Genomic DNA, 20165 nt, shown 5'->3' with positions numbered 1-20165 from the left:
ATAATCTCCCGAACAACAATTTAATAACACATAAACTCACCTTTAATCTGTAGTCATATGTTGTGTTTAATAGAATGGAGGTTTATTGGTTTCATAACAGGCTCCATTTAATACATTTAGAGTGTAATAATGCATCCAGTGGGAAAATTAGATGGCTTTCATTGATCCCTAGATGTGGCTAAAGCCACAAAAAACTTCGGATTTCTCACTCTCTTAAGAAACTTGTCCAGATCCAAAAAAAATCAGATAAAACACAGTTGGTGCTCCTTTTTCCAAGGATTGGCAGGGATAGGTGCAGGAATGGAGAACTGAAAGCAATAATCAAGAATCTTACATGAGTTCAGTATTTCACGGAATCTTTTTTTTTAAACTGAGATATATTTGACATGTAACCCTCATTGAAGCGCCAAACCTTACTGTTGAAAGAAATCTTCAAGATCATTTAGTTCAGCCATCCTGCTAAACGAAGTACTAGAAATATCTCTGCAATGTCAGTCCATGGATCACCAGGCCTCTACTTGAGTGCTCTAAATAATGGGAAATTCATTCATTTACAAAGCTGCTTATTTCATCTACAGATAGTTTTGAGTAATGGAACATTCTTCCTACTGAGCTGAGTCTCCTAAATTCTATTCACTGATGCTAATTCCAAGCTACAAGACCCCTAAACAATGCCTCCCCCAAAGGTTTTTCTACACAGATTACCCTTCTTAGTACTTTGCCCATGGTTTCGAACGTCCTTGTCACCATAGCTAATCTTCTTGGATAGGTTGGTGAGGGCCACTGAAAACCAAGTCAGTACTGAGTGGTCCACCCATTGCAAACCAAAGCAATGTATCTGATTTTCCCTCTTCTGCATTCCCACAGAACTTGGAGGCAGCTCTCTACAGTGCTGAGCTTCACCTGGCCTTCACTGTTCCCTGCTAGTGAGAGTTGGAGAGGCACACTCCAATTATTCAATTATCCTTGAGATCTAAGTCCTTAACAACCTTTAGAAACCTCTTAAAAGAAACATTCCTCAACCATACGTCAGTATAGCATCTACATAAAACCTCTCTTAACTCATCCACGTTCCTTAAACCCAAGAGAACTGACTATTCCACTGTTTGGTCTGAAAAGGCCTGCCAGAAAAAATTCTGGCAAAGTTATGTAGGCCTTACCATGAGTGGAAATGAATCAAATGGTTTCTCTTCTCTAAATCTCTAATTCAGAACCTCTCTTTTACTCACAAACCATTGCAACCACGTTGCTTCCCTTCTATCTCAACACCTTCTGAGAACAGACTGACTTCCCACTGCCATGCTATAGAAAGAGCCTCAAATGTGGGGAGGAACCAGAGAAATAATAGAGCCAGATGTTTACTGCCACAGGTATTTTGGACATGGCCAATCACAATGTGGAACCATCTGTTATTGTTCAAGCTGATCACAAAGATCATAAGCAGTAATGATAGGACATGAGGAATTCTTGTTGCAAAGTACCCAACACACCTATAAAAATTCTTTCTAATAACAATAAAAGTCTTGAGTTGTAAACAAGTATCTTTGCAACCCTAAAACACTATTTTCTGGATTTTTCTATTGGAATCTAGTGAGATCCACTTTTCAACTTAACAGAAGGACCCACTATTAGTGTGGGTAGAGAATATCACACTGGGTAGTAAGTTAGCATCCTATGTATTTGAGAAACTAATGAAAATTAAAGGTGATTACATTTAATTGGAAGAGGACAAAGAAGTCCATTTTTTTAATTGCAAACAAATTCATAGTAAAATAAGCTTTAAAAAAGCTTCAAAATGTCAAAAAAGGAAAAAAGCCAGTAACTGCTTCAAAATATGTAATGAGGTTAATAAAATACAGACTTGTCTTTAGAGAATTGTTATATACTCAGTTGATTAAAACATCCTATATGATGCTGTACATTTTTAGAGAAAAAATGTTACCAAAAGAAAAATAACTATTAAACATTTATAACTGGAGTTAGTTGTAGTAAGGAACTGGGTGTGAGTGTTTGACTGCTCTTTGTGCCTTCAAAGTTCTGCAGAAAATTCTGTCTTCTTTTTAGTCCATCCAGAATGACTGAATTATTAGATGCCAGACTCTGTGTCCTAAAAATATTAAAAATAGAATTATTACCTTCAAAGGGGGCTGAATTTCTTTGTAGCAATATAACATTTACTAATACTAAGGTGCACTTATCAAATAAGTTAACTTCTTAAAAATTAAAGTACTCTTTATATATATATTTTAAGATTTTATTTATTTTTAATAAGAGGGAAAGGGAGAGAGAAAGAGAGGGAGAGAAACATCATGTATGGTTGCTTCTCACACGCCCCCAACTGGGGACCTGGCCAGCAACCCAGGCATGTGTCCTGACTGGAAATTGAACCGGTGACCCTTTGGTTCACAGGCCTATACTCAATCCACTGAGTCACACCAGCCAGTGCTAAAGTATTCTTTATATTATATTTTATTTTATTTTATTGTTTATATTTTAAATGCTTTACAATAGCACCTCAATTATTTGACAGCTGCTTTCCAAGAAGTTCATATTTTCTCAACAACATCTGTTTTCAGAGCCAATATCAAGCATATTCTAGTCAAAAATAAGTTCCTTCCCTGGCTGGGTAACTAGTTGGTTAGAGCATCGCCCCAATACACCAAGATTGAGGGGTTCAATCCCCACTCAGGGCACATATAAGAATCAACCAATGCATGCATAAATAAGTGGAACACAAATCAATATTTCTATCTCTTTCGCTCTCCCTAAAAATCAGTCAATAAAGAAAAAGAAGTTCCTGAAAAACTCTTCTATACTACTGAAGTAACCAACATAATCCTGTGTAATTTATTTTCTGAGAAGTCATATGGAAGGTAAGGGCTAACTACAATATTTTTCATATTGAAAACGTTCCCTGCCTTGGAGCTGTAAGCTATGTCAGTCCCTTATCTAACACATCTACCTTGCTTCCGCCACACTGGGCATTTTGCTTTTGACATTCCCCTTTTTCTACTTTGCCTCCTCTTTATCACATCTCCACCACATTAAGATATGTCTCAAAAATGTGTCCCTCCAGGCTTGACTGGTGTGGCTCGGTGGGCTGGGCGTCATCCCGCAAACCTAGAGTTCACCGCTTCCATTCAGGTCAGGGCACATGCCTGGCTTGTGGGCCAGGTCCCTGGTTGGGGGCTTGTAAGAGGCAACTGACTGTGGTTCTTCCCTCTCTCCCTCCCTTCCCCTCTCTCTAAAAATAAATAAATAAAATCTTTTTTAAAATGTGTCCTCCAATATGTCTCCCAAACAGCCCATCACTTTTAATCCCACATCTCTTTGGCAGTTATGAAGAGCTTATGCTTTGTTTTGAGTTCAGTTTGCCTGTTTATTGTTTGTTGATCTCCATAACTAAATTAAATTGTAAGCTTCCTTCAGGTAGCAACAGTATCTTGTTCATCTCTGTCTCCCCAATCCTTATAACAATATGGCACATAGTTGGATTTCAAATGCTATCTTCCCTCCTTTATTCTCTACATGTCTTTAAGGACTATAGTTACAAGTTCTCTTTTTAAACCATAAGCAATTTTTAAGAAATTAAATTTCTCAAGATTTCACAAATTTAAACTCTCAATTGCATGTCAAGAAATAATTTCTCTTATCTGTTTTGGGTTTGTTTTTTATTTTGTTTAGCTTTTGACAGAGAAAAACAGGAAAGCAATGGTTTATTCACTACCACTACCACTGTCTACTTTGGAGGCAATATATTTTGATAAATTAAAGACTTAATATGAATCAAGGTATTGTTTCAAGCAGAAAAGATATGTTCCCCAATAAAGAAGTAAAAACATTTTTAAAAATGCAGGTTTCCAGCCATGGCTGCTGTGGCTCAGTGGATTGAGCATCAGCCTGCGAACCAAGTATCGCTGGTTCGATTCCCAGTCAGGGTACATGACTAGGTTGCACACCAGGTCCCCAGGGCACATGAGAGGCAACTGCACATTGAGGTTTCTCTCCCTCTCTTTCTCCTTTCCCCTCTCTCTAAAAACAGATAAATAAAATAAAATAAAGTAACCTTGCTAAAAAATTTTTAAAAATAAAAATAATGCGGATTTCCAGATACTTAGCCTCTTATACATAATCAAAAATGTCTGCAAACATTTTTATGTAAAAACATTCACTGCAGATTTATTATAGCAAAAAAATTAGAATAATCAAAAAGTCAAAGGAAGGGAAATAATGGTTATATACATAATGGAGTCTACATAATGGCATACTAAGCAGCCATTAAAAAGAAAGAGTTGGGTATATATGTTTTGATTGAAAGATAGCCATGATAAGGTAGGTAAAAAAAGAAAGCCACAGCTCCATATGATTTGTTGTTTAAAATAATTATATTTACAAATGCATAGGAAAAAGTCTAAAAGAATATATACCAAACTACTAACAATAGTTAAATAACCTCTATGGAATAGGAATAGAAAGGTTGAGGAATGGAGACCTCCAGTTTTACTTTTACATTTCTGTATTAGTCTACCCTTTCTAAAAGAGGTACACAATAATTTTTTTAAATTTTTTATGTTTTTTTAGGGAGAGCAGAAAGGAGGGAGAAAGAGAGAAAGAGAGACATTAATGTGAGAGAGAAACATCAATTGGTTGCTCTCATACACACCTCAGATGAGGACTGAACCCACAAGCCAGGCACATGTCCTGACTGGGAATATGAACTGGTGACCCTTGGCTTTGCGGAAGGATGCCCAACCAAGTGAGCCACACTGGTCAGGGCAAGAGGTGCACAATATTTTCATATAATGGAAAAGCTAATAAAGATATATGGCAAATTTTAATATGACCTTTAGAAAACCGTTTAATAACATGAGAGGAATGTTCATGATATACTATTAATTGAACAAAGCAACATGCAAAATAGTAACTACAATATGAGCCCAAAAGACAAAATATATAGATTGATATATTCAAACTGAAGCATTATAAATATACTAAATATAAAAGGACTTTTTAAAGTATGTAGATGATAGGGTGATGTTAGGTATTTAAAAAAAATACTTTTCAATACTTCTCAAATATTCTATTTTATAATCTGAACAGTATTATTTATACAAATTGGTCTGGAAATATTAGTGGAAAGTAGCCACATCTCTTTCTTAACCTGTGTAGAACCAGGAATATAAGTGAAAACGTCCAACCCTTAGTTCAGGCAGTGCTTCTTGGGTTATAGCAGTTACTTCCTATTTTTAGAAATAATTCAAGATTTAGTAGTAGTGGCACAGTCAAATTTTGGCCCCCATTAAAAATGAACTATATCAGCCCTGACTGGTGTGACTTAGTTGGATGGAGTGTCATCCTGTAAATTGACAGTTTGTGGGTCTGATTCTCAGTCAGGGCACTTGCCTAGGTTGAGGGTTCAGTCCCTGGTCAAGGCATATACAAAAGGCAACCAGTCAATGTTTCCCTCTCACATCAGTGTTTCTCTCCCTTGCTCCTTCCCACCCTTCCCCTCTCTCTGAAATCAATAAGCATGTCCTTGGGTGAAGTTTTTTTTTTAATGAACTATATCTTATTATATAAGAGATTTCATTGTACTGTTATACAATTTTTTTCAGTAAAATAAAAGCTGGCAGAATCATATCATTATAAAAAGTTTACTCAGGAGTTTCCCACTAGGTAACTCAATATGCCCTTGATTTTAATAATTCTAGTGGGATAGTGGCTAATCACTTTATGTGCACTTACCGTGGAGAATCTATTCCACTATCTCCTGCCATGCTCTGATTTTCTGTTCCTTCCAAGTGACTGTGTTCATGTTGGATATCCTGAGTCATCACTGGCATCCGTGGAGTGCTGAAAGGTTCTAACTTTTGTGAGAACTGTTTTCTCATTGCCTGAGTACTCTGAGTCCAGCTAGCTGATTGCTTTTCGGTGTCACTAACAGAGTGTTGTGGGGTTTCAGCCTCAGAGCCGGCTTTCCTTGTGCTGTAGTAATCAAATATACTTCCATCAGCAGATGCTGAGGCCTGTGTACCTTCAGCAACACTGGGTTCCTCTTTATAGTTAAAACTAGACTGGGTCCCTGAATTGAGGCCACAGCTTTCAGCAGAGAGATTAGGTTTTTGGCTTTCACCGGGGTTAGTGAGCAACCCAGAGGGTTTGTAACATTCATTTTCTTTAATAAGCACACGAGGCTCAAAACTCTGTATTTTGCTGTTGCTGTACTCAGTCAGAGATCTTTCAGTGACCTTTTGTTTTCCTAAAGGATTCCATTTGCCTCCCCCAGTAAAGGAATATTGAATGTGGCCAGGCAGCATTTGACACAAATCATTCTCAGAAAAGTCATCTTCATCTAGACATAATGAACTGCAGGCACCATCATCATCTTCCACTTTATTTTGAAATAAGGCTTGGTCATCGTCAGAAAGGACTTCATTTTCTAGACTCACAGTCTCTGCTTCCTGCACAAATGCCATTCTCATTAGCGTTTCCTCTGAGTCTCTGTCTTTTCTCTCGGATTGTCTCAAATGGTTCACACCAAGTGGATAATCCAAAAGACCAAGATTTTGGAACTGACGTGCTGTTTTGTCAACTAATTTACAAGCAGAGGATGCTTGGTCTAAAGAGAAGGAACCTGATGATGGAAGGACATTCTGTGTTTCTTTTGCCTCCCCTCGTGTGTCAAAATGAGAATAACTTTTCTTCAAGACCTCAGGGATTACTTTGTTTTCTCTGTCATACGCATCATATGTCAACATGCTTTCCCTAAAGAAACAGCATTGACTATCATTTTGCAAAACACTACATTGAGAGTAATTTAAGAGGTGATCTCTAAAGTCATCACTGATAGCTTTGACAGTAGAATTATTCATATAAATGGGTTCTGCCCTCAGTTTTTCATTACATTGTTCAGCATATGGCTGTGTGGCCTCCCTCTCAAAGATTCGTGAGGAATCTAAAGATCTTGACCTTTGGAAAGACTTCCCCTTTGGTCTGATCTGACTGGGATTGAGATCAGTGGTCTTCTGGATGTTGTGCCCTTTGGTTATTGGGCTCCTTCGGTGAGACAAACCCTGGAAAGGATTACTGATTCGTTTTTTGTAAATCAAATGGGAACCTAGCTCTGATGAGTTCTCACCAAGTGGTTTCTGAACTACTGTTTCATTTGAGCTTTTAATTCTGGGGGTGGGCTGTGTAGCAGGGAGCTTGGGGTGTTTCTCCAGTCTCATGCTTGCTGGCTGAGGCTCACTTTCCTGACTCCTGACTTTGAGTCTATCCCTATAAGAATGGCCCCGCCTTCGAGGCTTTGCAGACCGGCCCTGCCTTTTCTTAACTCCTTCTCTTGAAGGATATTTATGCCTGACTGTCAGCACATCAGTGGAAGTGCCCTGGCTATTGTATTTTTTCTGTTGTTCATATTTTTGCATTAGGACAGTATGTTTGATTAAGTTGTCAACAGTAAGAATGGGATTAATTCGTTTGATTATCTCATGTTCAATGTCTCGAGGGATATTGTCCAAATTATCTTCATCTCGGACAGGCCATTCTTCTGGTGGGAATTGGGCAGAGAAACTCCTGTGTTCTGTTCTGGACTTCTCCTTTCTGGATATATTGCGCCAGAAGAGGCTAAAGCCAAACTTCTTGCCTTTTTCTCTATCTTTTATGTATGACAAAGGTTTGGTGCTCTCAGAGACATGATTCTCCTCAGACACAGAAACTGCTTGATTCTGTACCAAAGGTTTGGATTCCCCAAGACCTTTCTGGCCTTTTCTAGTCACTTCTGGAGCAGCTGGTGGTTCCCGTAGATCCTGAGTGCACACATCAGGGAAACACTGGCAAGACTGACAATGGGAAACAGGGACAGCATTTTCTTTGGCTAACTCTGCAAACTCTGCACAGCTCTCCATGCTCACCAGATATGTGATGCAAGTTGGCATCGCATGCCTTTCATCTGACTGGACTCTCTTATTTTCTTGGAGGGTTGTATTTGTGATGAAGTAAGTCTGAGGAGTAACTATGAAATACCCTTCTCCAGTGTGATAAATCTTCCTTTCTTTAATCAGAGTTCCCAGAGTGGTATAGAGGATATCTTGAGATGGAATTGCAATGCCTAAAACAAAAACATTATACACTGATAGATTTTGAATAAGAAACATTTTAATGAGTAAAGTCAGTAACACAGAAATGAGCATACATTTGATGAACCTAGAGCTAATTATAACACAATTTATATACATAATTAAAATGCCAAAGAAGCATTAACAATCATCATTTAATTGAGTATTAGGAATACAATGTGGTCCACACAAAGGCATATGGCTAGGCTAATACTTAAGTAGAGAAAAATAATATGAGTTCACTCAAATAAAACACTAAGTTATACGCCTGTTATAAATTCAATTTTGCCTAAGAGAAGCATTTGTAAATGCAAACATGGGAGTTTCTGAAAACCAGTCTCAGCCATGACTAGAGTAGCCCAGTGGCTTGGGCATCCTCCCACAAACCAAAAGGTAACTGGTTCAATACTCAGTCAGAGCACAGGCCAGGTCCCCGGCTGGAGGCGTGCAAGAGGCAACAGATGGATGTTTCTCTCACACATTGGGTGTTTCTTTCCTCCTCCTTCCCTCTCCCTTCCTCTTTCTCTGAAAATAAATAGAATCTCTTTTCCAAAAAAGAATGAAAACAGACTCGTAGCTTAACTCTTAAGAATCTAAGGAGAAAATGAAAACCAGTTCGTGCTTGGGTGAGGGCAAACTACCTAAGATCTGGATTATGGTGGTTTTTCAAACTGGAAAGGTAACTGATAATTTTAAAAGAAATTTCCTTTTCCAAATAGCAGGGTTCAAAATTATATTTATATGGTGAAAAGAATGTTCAAAATGTTTGTGTAAGTATAAACACTGGAAGAAAATATATCAGTATGTTAACCTTGATTTTTTTTGGCCAGTGACACTGTAAGTGGTTACTTTTCTATATTTTCTAGATTTTTCTATAATAAGCATATTCATTTTATACTGAGAAAAATAAAAAAATACTCTCCTACATTCACACATTGTGATATCATGCAGCTATGAAAAAAATGAGATCAGCTCTGGCTGATGTGGTTCAGTGTACTGAGCACCAGCCTGCAAAACTGAAAGGCTGTCAGTTCAATTCCTAATCAGGGCACATGCCTGGCTTGCGGGCCAGATCCCCAGCCTGGGAGATGGGATGGGGTGGAGAATGGAGGCGACTGATCCCCATTCAGTGCTTCTCTCCCTCCCTTTCCCTCTCTCTAAAAATAAAAAAATAAAATAAAATAAAATCTTAAAAAAGAATACATATACTAGAATACAATTTATGAAAGAATACATAAGAAACTATAGACAATAGAAATGATCACATCCTGGCCCTGGCTGGTGTGGCTCAGTTGATTGAATGTTGTCCACAAACCAAAAGGTCACCGGTTCAATTCCCAGTCATGGCACATACCTAGGCTGCAGTTTTGGTCCTCATTGATTGGGGACTCTCCCTTTCTCCCTTTTTTTCTCTCTCTCTCTAAAAATAAATAATAAATAGATAATCTCCTCTGGGAAGTGTCAATGGAAAAATAGGAGTGGGGGGAGAAGAACTTTTTCTCCTCTGCACTCCTTTCTCCACAATCTGATTTATTTATTGCCATAAGCATTGTTTTGGGGTTTTTTTAGCATTGTTTTTTAAAAAGTTTATTGGAACATAAAATAAATACCCTTATCAAATCTGTTGATGTAGGCCTTTTTCTGGCAGGGCTTTAATATAAGATTCTATAAGAGAGAAAAAAAAAAAAGGCCCTGGCAGGTGTGGTTCAATGGATTGAGCGCTGGCTTGCAAGCCAAGAGGTCACTAGTTCAATTCCCAGTCAGGGCACATGCCTGTGTTGCAGGCTGGTTCCCCAGTTGGAGAGTGAGTGAGAGGCAACAGATCCATATATCTCTCACACATTGATGCTTCTCTTCCTCCCTTTCTCTTTCCCCTCTCTCTAAAAATGAACAAAATCTTAAAAATAGATATCACCCAATTTGTGTTTAAGATGATTTATAAATAGAAACCACCAAACTAATAGAGAAAAACTTGTTACTCTACCTGGGTAATGTTTCATCAAATGCTCCAACAGTGATTCCTGTGTTACTACAATCTGAGCAGCATTCATGTCAGATATAGCACAGCAAAGAACTTCAGCCAAAGGTATAAACTGTGATTGGGCTATTGGGTTCATCTGCACTGGAAAGACATCACCTAAATTGGAGATTTAAAAAAAGAAAAGAAATGGTGATAAATTTGACAAAATGTAAAACATTTGGAATTAGTGAATCAAGAATATTTATAAAGACTGAACAGCAGCAGGTGGAAGTGCTATTCTTTCCTCAGTACTCAGAATCTGTTAACATGACATGCAGAAGAATATAAATTGTAGAAGGAAAAGGTTTACATTATAGTCCTTACTTTTAAGAAGTTTGTAGTATTTGTCAGTACAAGAAAAAGTTTCCATATGAAAGGCACAAAGTGCTATCATAGTTCAGATCAGACAATACTTATATGACAATTCACTATTTCAAAGCACTTTTTGCCCTGGCCGCGTAGCTCAGTTGGTTAGAGCATCATCCTGATACATCAAGACTGTGAATTCAATCCTGGTCAGGGCACCTACAAGAATTCAACCAAGGAATGCATAAATAAGTGGAACAACAAATTGATGTTTCTCTCTCTCTTCTTTCCTCTCTCTCTAAAAATCAGTTAATAATTTTTTTTTTTTTAATCATTTTCAGCCCTGGCTGGTGTGGCTCACTTGGTTGGAGCCTTGTCCTGTGAATTGAAAGGCTGTGGGTTCGATTCTCAGTTGGGGCACAAACCTAGGTTGTGGGTCCAATCCCCGGTCAGGGTGAGTACAAGAGGCAACTGATCAATATTTCTCTCTCACATGGTTGTTTCTCTCCCTCTCTCTCTCCCCCTCCCTTCCACACTCACTGAAATCAAAAAGCATGTCCTTGGGTGAGGTGTTTTTTTTGTGTGTTTTTTTTTTTTTTAAGTGTTTTTCAGCCCTGGTTGGTGTGGCTCAGTTCGTTGGAGCATAATCTGGTAGACAGAAAAGTCACAGGTTTGATTACCAGGGCACACACCTAGGCTGTGGGTTCAATCTCCGGTAGGGATGAGTATGAGAAGGCAAAGAATCAATGTCTGTCTCTCTCCCTTTTCCCCTCTCTCTAAAAGCAATAAAAAAAAAGTCCTCTGGTGAGGATAAAAGATTAATTAAAAAGCATTTTTTAATATTAGCTACGTGAGACAGACAGGGATGGGATTATTTCTTTAAACTATATAAAGGCAGACCCAGGAGGCGGCAGGAAGAGGGAAGGAGGGGGTGGCGGCAGCGCTGGAGCACTCCTCCCGGGATCTCCGCCCAGAGGAGCAAGGAAAACATGGATCTGTACCGCTCTTCCTCTCCCCTCGCCTTCTCCCCTAGTCCCAGAGCCCGCACTGCGCGGGGCAGTGGCAAGGACTGTGGGACTTTCAGTTTGGCGAAAATGATTACTGCTAAAGCAGGAAAAACACTGATTCAATATTACACAAATACCAAATGAAGACCAAGAACATCCTGGTTTAGGAATGCAAAAGATCCTATGTGCAAATACACGTGTCCACTTTTACGTTCAGAGTAACTGGTGGTGACATAACGTGCATAGGTGAAGGTACAAGAAGCTGGGGAAATACAGAGCTGCAGAGGCTGCCAGAAGCATTTTGAAAGCCAATGCAAGTATTTGCATTGCAATGCCTGACCCCTTAATGCCTGACCCTTCCAAGCAACCAAAGAACCAGCTTAATTCTATTGGTTCATGTCAGGAACTGGCCATTCATCGTGGCTAGAGACTTCCTGCATATACCCCTCCCCAGGAGAGAGGACCTGCTCATAAGAGAGAATACACCACAAGGTACAGGATACAGTCATGTGTGGAAACTGGAAAGGGGGCATCAAAAAAACAAGCCAAGAGAAATGCTGCTGAGAAATTTCTTGCCAAGTTCAGTAATATTTCTCCAGAGAACCACATTTCTCTAACAAATGCAGGACATTCTTTTTTTTTTAAAGAATTTATTTATTTATTTTTATTTTTAGAGAGAGGGGACGGGAGGAATAAAAATATTGTGAGAGAAACATCATCGGTGATCCCCCACATGCACCCTGACTGCGGACCGAACCTGCAACCGAGACATGTACCCCAACTGGGAAACAATCAATGACCCTTTGTTTCTGAGCAACACCCAACCAATGAATCCACACCAATCAGGGCAGTACAACATTCTTTAGGATGTACTTGGCATTCCTTGAGGAATTCTCCTGGTGAAAAGACCAACCTACTCAAAAGAAGCCTCTTCAGTATTCCAAATACAGATTACATCCAAATGCTTGGGGAAATCGCCAAGCACCAAGGTTTCAATACAGCATATTTGGATATAGAAGAACCGAGTGCCAATGGACAGTATCAGTGTCTCGCCGAATTGTCCACAAGTCCCATCACTGTCATGGCTTTGGGATCTCCTGTGACAATGCACAGAACAATGCCACTCACAATGCTTTGTGGTATTTAAAGATAATTAATAACAGAGCCCTGGGCTGGTGTGGCTCAGTGGGTTGAGTGCCAGCCTGTGAACCAAAGGGTCACTGGTTTGATTACCAGTCAGGGCACATGCGTGGCTTGCGGGCTGGGTCCCCAGTTGGGGGCGCACAAGGGACAACCACACATTGATGTTTCTCTCCCTTTCTTTACCCTCCCTTCGCCTCTAATAAATAAATAAACAAACAAATAAATAAAATATTTGTTTTAAAAAATAGCAGAAAATAAACTTGGAGCAACTTAGAAAACTCTTCAGCAGCACATAAGAAGTTCCTCTTTTACCCCTTCCCAAGTAAAACATTTACTGTAATATTTGAGATTGTGTGTTGTTTATAAATCTTTCACAGATTCCATCAACACTACACATTTATGTCTTAGTTGACATTAAACTCTTAATGGCTTCAACTTTGTATTCATATATTGTATTTATAAATCTTGTACCACAGACAGAATGTAGCCATGTACAAGGAAGAAACTCCATGTCTATTGATGATGATGATGATGACGATGATGAAATAAAACTGCTAACAGCAGTCAAAATATAAAATAAAATATATAAAGCCATGAAAATAAAATATATCAAGCCATAAAAGCTCAAATAATTGTCCTAAGGTCTAAAAGCAAGTGACAGAAATAGGTCTTCTAATGCCTAATCCAGTATTTTCATCATTCTACACTTTTCCTGGTTGGAATGACTAAAAACACTTGAACTCTTTGCCACATCTACTGCAAGAATGAAGACCATTCTCAGCAGTCAGACTGTCGACATTCTGTGGAATGTCGACATCACTCTGAAGGGACACACAGTTACTGTGAAGGGCCCCAGAGGCACCCTGTAGAGGACTTCAAACACATCAGTGTAGAACTCAGACTCCTTGGAAAGAAAAAGAAGAGACTGTGGGTTGACAAATGGCAGGCAAATAGAAAGGAAGTGGCCAACATTTGCACTATCTGCAGTCATGTACAGAACATGATCCAGGGTGTTAGTGACCGTGGGCTTCCGTTACAAGATGAGGTCTGTGTACACTCACAATGTCATTATTCAGGAGAATGGTTCCCTTGTTGAAATCAGAAATTTCTTGGGTAGAAAATATATCCAAGAGATTTGGATGAGGTCAAGCATTACTTGTTCAGTATCTGAAGCCCAGAAAGATGAGTTGATTCTTGAAAGAAATGACATTGAACTTGTATCAAATGCAGCAAGCCACAACAGTTAAAAACAAGGATATCAGAAAATTTTTGGATGGTAGCTGTTTCTGAAAAAGGAATAGTTCAGCAGGCTGAGGAATAGGATCTAAGCTGTCCAGCTACAGAAACAGAAAGATGCCAGATGATTCCTCAAACGTATTTGTGATATTTTTTAAATGGAATAAATGTATTGGGGAAAAGAGAGGAAAAAAAGACTTTAGAAAGGAAAGGGCAGCCCTGGCTGGTGTGGCTCAGTGGAGTGAGCACTGGCCTGCCAACCAAAGGGTCACCAGTTTGATTCCCAGTCAGGGAACATGCCTGGGTTGTGGGTCAGGTCCCCAGTTGGGGGCGCGCGAGAGGAAAACCACACATTGCTGTTTCTCTTTCTCCCTCCCTTCCCCTCTCTCTAAAAACAAATAAATAAAATCTTTTTAAAAAGGAAGGGCAGAAGTATTTTCCAATTAGCAAGAAGACATGGAGTAAAACTATGGAAGGAAAAATACACAAAGTATTTAAGAGCATGGGTAGAGTTATCCTCGGTTTGACACAGTTTAACAGTTACATCTGAACAAAATGGAAGATAAGGCTGGAAATGTAAGCTATACTATATTGACTTTCCTCCTTGCCAGCTTATTATATGTTCTTCTTACCTTTCCATTACTCAGGCTGAGCTTTAGATTCTGCTGGATATCCAAGGGAACCCCTCAATTCATTGGAAATAAAAGACTGGACTCGGGAAAGAAATTTGGGAATCATCTAACAGAGATGAGATTGGAAGCTAAGTAGCAGAATCAATTCTTTAATAGAAGAGTAAAGAAGAGAGCCAAGGAACACTTAACTAAGAAACTAATCTACATTTAAGAGATAGTAGAAATAGTAACCCACAAAAGAGAGAAACTGCAGTAATGAGGGTAGGAGGGAGCGAACAAAAAATATGAGGGGGAAAAAAGCACTGCAAAATGAATAGCAAAACAACAGTGTCAAATGTTTGAAAGAGATCAAAATGGTTGAGGAGGGGAAAGGGTCATGGGATTTCTTGATTGAAAGATGACCAATAGGGACTTTCACAAAAACTGCTTCCATAGAAAAGAACACAAATGAAATATAGGTTGAAGGGAAGGGAGTTGGAGGAAAAAGTGAAGTAAATGGATTTCCTTGTAGGGCAGGGTTTCTTAACATTCTGGGCCAGAGATACAGGGTGACCAACTACCCCAATATGCCCAGGATTGAGAGATTTCTTGGGATGTAGGATTTTCAGTGCTATACCTGAGAAAGTCGAAGGCAAACAGGTCACCCTAGCCAGATAATTATTTTGTTGTGCGGGACTGTCATGTGCATTGTAGGATGTTTAGTAGCACCCTTGGCCTCTACCCACAAGGTGCCAGAAGTATCTCCTACATTTGCAGCAACCAAAAATGTCTGCATTGCCAAATATCCGGGAGATTAAAGGCACAGGTAGAAGGACTAGCTTAGAAATGAGGAAGATACTACTTCACCTGAGACCCAAGGGAAAAAAACGAGGGTGGCAGAAGACCAAAAATATGTCAGGGCATAGAAGGGGAAAAAATGAGCACAGCAAGGTTTTCTGATCCCTGTAAAGTTAGATCGGGAGAGAGTGGATGGGAATGGGATGAGGAAAAAATGGGAATGACAACATGAAGGGTGGAAAGGAAGTTTGAGGAGCTGTTCTCGGAGTATATTAGGAAATTTTAAAAACCAATATGAAGATTATGAAGGAGCCCCGAGTCTCAAGGTGAATTAAGTGTGGTGAGAGTCCGAGAGGCCAGCAGTGCTTCTAAAAGTTTAATGGGTATATGAGAATCACCAGGGGATTGTGCTAATGTGCAGATTTTGATTCAGACGGTCTGAAGCGGAACTTGTGATTCTGCCTTTCTTACAACCTCCCAGGGCGATGTCCATTCTTTGGAGCAATAGGGGCTAGGGTGTTAACGACAGCAATGTTAAAGTAGCTAACCATTCAAAAAATAAACATGGCCCTGGGATGACAGGGGGAGTCAAGTGTAGCCAGAAGGAAGCCAAAGAACTGAGAAAACTTGGCGGTACATATCCTGCAGTGACAGTCCAGAAGCAGGTACCCTGCGCTGGTTGCTGAGGGGGAAGGAAGGTGGTGAGGACTGGCGAGGTGGGAAGGGTTGCAACCAAAACTGGCGAGCAGCCCATAATACCTATCGTATCTGCACTAAGATAAAGGAATTCCTTAAGGAAACTGAAAGCAGTTTGCTGTTATAGCTCACACTGGTCTGCTTTCTTGTTTACTTAAGCTTCTCTGTCTGGCACGCTGGGGCACTTTAGCCTTGGAAGGTCACAACACAGGGCAGCACTGCTGCTTTGACAGCTAGGGAAGGACCTCCTCTATGTGTGCTTGTGGCTATCCCATTGGGTTCTGAGTAGCTAGGATGAATGGCTAAGCAATTAGAATTTCAAAGGGCAGTGATGGGGGCGGGGGTGCTCTGAAACTGTCCAAGTGGGACAGTAATTGCCCGAAACTCAAAATCCTCCTAGAAACTCTACCTCTAAACTAACGGTAATAAGCCTCTCCCCTTAACTTCATTTCCTCTCCGCCTTTCTTTTCCCCCTCCACATCTGAGATTTATTTTCTTCTCTTTCACCTCCCTCCTCAACCAGACAAACATAAAATTAAAGTACAATTTCACATATTTGTATACTTCTTTAACATAACTCTATGTGCTTATTTAAAATAAGTGACTAAACTTTTATATATTTCTCTTCCTCATCTCCCAAACGCTGTGACTTTCTTCTTGTATGTGATCTTAAATTGATCGCCTGCCCCGACTTCATGTGGACTAGAAATCCTTAATTCAAACAGAAGGGAGAAAAGGTCTCCTCTCTTGGAGAGATATGGGCTGAATTACTGGAGCAGAGGGCAACACCTAAGAAGGCCTTCTTGCTCAAGCACACAATACACTTTCAAGGCTCACTTCACCCCTACCCTAACCCTAGGCACTTTGAACTTTGAGATGGGGGGGGGGGGGGAATACCAGTGGCAGTTCCTTCGTTTCTGTGCAAATGAAACAAGGAAGTTGTTACTGGGGTCCATTATTTGGGCTAGATCTGAAGCAGCCCATTTTCTAGTTCAATCCTTAAGCTTGTCCTCTTTTTGTAGGAAAACTTATAGTCAAAATAGTTTCTATGGGGCTAGGGGCAGGGGTGCATGGAATGTTCCTATACATTTCTTCGCAACCTCCTATATATCTACAATTATTTCAAAATAAAAGTTAAAAAATAGATTTTTCAGAAAGCAGTACTTTTGGTTGACAAGCAGAAATGTATGAGAAATAGAACCTTTTTCTTTTCTTTTTAAAACCCAAAAAAGCTTCTTAAAAATAATCCTAACACTGCTTGGTAAATCCAAAAACACTCTTAGGAACTATTCATAATCCTACTGGGGTGGGGAATGTGTATTTCATTTTTTAACTTTATGTTTTTAATTTTTAAAATTTATTTTTAATTATAGTTGACATTCAATATTAGCTTCAGGTGTCATCACACGGATTCAACATTTATACACCTTATGAAGTGATCATCACAAGTGTAAACAAATCTACTACCAACTAGGAACACAATTTACCTTTTTTTCCTCCTTAAAATTAAACAGCTGTAAGTCAGCTGCAGTTTAGAGAACATGCTAAATCACAGTTAACCTCTGCTTTGGAACCCCCTTCTAGACAAAACTCAGAAGTTTCTCAGTACATTTCCTTCACAGCCGTTGCTAAGATACGTCTGCAGGTGCATAAATCAAGAGTTTCTTGTGCAGGAAAGCGGAGTGAACCCTGACATGGGAACATCTGTGACGAATGCGGCAATCATTTTCAAACTACAGCCAGTTTGTTTTGGTTACTTCTGCATTTCTTGGGGTTTTAGGATACAATAACTAAAACATGAAAATTAATTTTTTGTGTATAAGATCCCACTTATAGATTTCACAATAAGAGAAGGCCAGCCCTGTAGCTTTACCCTCAACTACTGTTGAGAATTGAAGAGCACCCTTAAGTTCAGGCCTGCTGTGGACCCCTGACCCTTGAGAAGGAGCAGGGATCAGAAGGCCAGGAGAGGCTGTGGGGCAGAGTAAACAGTTCACAGCAATGCCTCTGTTTACACAGTTGTATTCTGGGTTTTCCGGAAATGGGAAAAGTGTTTAGGCTGAAAGACTGGTTTCACAAAAAATAGCACAAAGGAGAATCATCTAGGTTAGTACCTGCTACATTTAATGACACATTTGCTGCAAAGAACATCTTTATTAACTTATTGATACCTCGCTGGACTTCCAAAGGATTTAGTTGGTATAAAAAATTTGTTTAAATTTCTAAGTTGTGATAAGGCAAGTTATGAATTTTAAAACAATTACTTTTTGTAAGTCTTGTTTTGGGGGAAAATAGTGCAAGGCAGATTAAATGTATTCAGCATGTAGATGCCCAATCAGCAAGTGAAAACACAGAACTCTTTAACTATCAAAACTTATGATATCCAGTAAAGTCCAGGACAAGCCTGTTATAGCTTGGGATCCTAAAACTGTGAGTAGTCAGCGTCCTGTGTGGGCATAAATTCATGTGAACCTAGGCAAGCAGTCCCTGCCCCCTGGTGCCTAATGACAATGGCCTAGGAAGCCCCTGGCCAATAGGAGCAGAGCCCTGGAAAAGTGTGGCTTGCTCCTGGAGTTGGTGACAATAGTTCCATAATAATCTGGTGCAGTCAAAGATCTCATCAGATTTCTAAGGAAAGGGGGATGGTTTATGTCAGGACACAACGCCGCTGCCCCCCCCCCCCACTCCACCCCATTATGCCTCAGGTGGAAGCCCCTAGATGAATATCCTATCCTGGCTGTTCTCTAACAGCAAAGAAAAGGGCTGAAAGAGCCATTTCCTGGCCAGTTCAAGAGGTGTGAAAACTCATGCCCCAAGGTAGAACAGCAAGAGGTACATTCATGACAAAGAGGGACACAGCAAGGCTGCCTTTCACCAGACCCAGAGAAAGCAGCTGAAGGAGCCCGAGCAAACCCTCCCTTAGCCGTAGTACTGGGGAAATCTCCAACCAGGGATACTGGACTCCTAAACCTGCCAGTTACAGATCATCAGTTGGAAGCTTTAGTAAAATTAAAGCAAGCCTCAACTTTTCACCCTCATTAATGGGAAGCACTGGTGTCAGCATAGTGGCTTGTCCCGCAGGTTATTTTCCTCAGGGCTGGTGAGGAGGGAGCACAAGTCAAAAGAAGTGTAAAGCATTCCCACGGTTCAAACAACATCTCTCCACATCTCAAAGGTGATTGATTATCAATTAGTTTAAGGCAAGGTTTTGTACCATGAGCATTTGAGAGGCAACAGCCGGATGCAAAAAGACATGTGACCTCAGGTCTCCAAGTGAGAAAGGCAGAACCCAAATCAATTTACAGTCAGCCTGGCTCAATCACCTGTGTTTGCTTTGTCCACTGAGAAAACTCTTGAAGTGAACTATCTTTAGCAAAATTGAGTGTGTTTCTTTTTTTCTTTCAAATGACATGCACAAGGCTATTTATTGTTGCATTTTTGTTGTCATTATAGCAAAAGACTAAAGGGAAAAATAAAACATTTGTTTATAAAGAGGCGGCTGGTGAATTGAGCAATGGCAAACACAGTGGTGTGCTGTGGAGGTATAAAAAATAACGAGACTGGTGTGGCTCAGTGGGTTGGGCGTTGTTCCACAAAGTGAGAAGCCACCGGTTCGATTCCTAGTCAGGGCACATGCCTGGTTTGCAAGTTTGGTTCCCAATTGGGGCATGTATGAGAGGCAACCGATCAGTTTCTCTTTCACATTGATGTTTCTCTCCCTTTCTCCATCCCTTTCCCCATCTCTAAAAATAAATAAATAGTCTTTAAAACAAATGAGAACAATCTCTGTATGATACCCAATATCTGGCTAGTTTGAGTCACCCTATAGTTCTCCCAAGTAATTAAAATATTTTTATGTACAGGTTTTATAACTATTATCTTCTGGAGTACTGGTTCAACTGTAAGATGGAAGGTGGAAGTTCTGGTTATTGTCAGTGTATCTTTGGGATACATTCCTGAGATTGTGAGTCAAATGAAAATGAATATGAGATTTCAATAGATTTACTTTATTTATTATAATTAACTTTTTGATTATTTGATTAATGTTTGATTAATGTTACAGTTCCCTAAATTGTAAACTCCATATAAGCAAAGATACTTTTTTTTCCCCTCCACATGCTCTTTCCAGTATCAGGCACACTGTTGCTATGCAACTGTTATTAAAAGAATGAGGTTTTGCTCTGGCCTGGTAGCTCAGTTAGTTAAAGTGTCAGCCTGATACACCAAGGCT

General features: G+C 39.7%; 1 protein-coding gene and 1 pseudogene across 3 annotated transcripts in view; one reads left to right on the top strand and one right to left on the bottom strand.

The window, feature by feature from the left end:
* Positions 1-1721: 1721 nt before the first annotated feature.
* Positions 1722-20165, bottom strand: part of STOX1 (storkhead box 1) — a 60986-nt gene continuing 42542 nt past the window's right edge. The window contains exons 2-4 of one of the 3 annotated variants that reach the window (XM_090279431.1): positions 10102-10254; positions 5746-8110; positions 1722-2107 (exon numbers count right to left, since the gene is read on the bottom strand). In XM_090279431.1, the coding sequence (XP_090135557.1) occupies positions 1960-2107; positions 5746-8110; positions 10102-10254 (2666 nt within the window). In that variant the 3' untranslated portion in view covers positions 1722-1959. The remainder of the gene's footprint in view (positions 2108-5745; positions 8111-10101; positions 10255-20165) is intronic. The other 2 variants (XM_090279429.1, XM_090279430.1) reach the window with 2 other exon arrangements.
* LOC150010194 (interferon-inducible double-stranded RNA-dependent protein kinase activator A pseudogene) lies at positions 11514-12644 on the top strand (annotated as a pseudogene).

Source organism: Furipterus horrens, unplaced genomic scaffold (genome assembly GCF_987537825.1).
Source record: "Furipterus horrens unplaced genomic scaffold, mFurHor1.1.pri manual_scaffold_5, whole genome shotgun sequence".
Lineage (NCBI taxonomy): Eukaryota > Metazoa > Chordata > Mammalia > Chiroptera > Furipteridae > Furipterus > Furipterus horrens.
The sequence above is the reverse complement of the archived record's forward strand: the minus strand, read 5'-3'. Positions and strand labels throughout refer to the sequence as shown.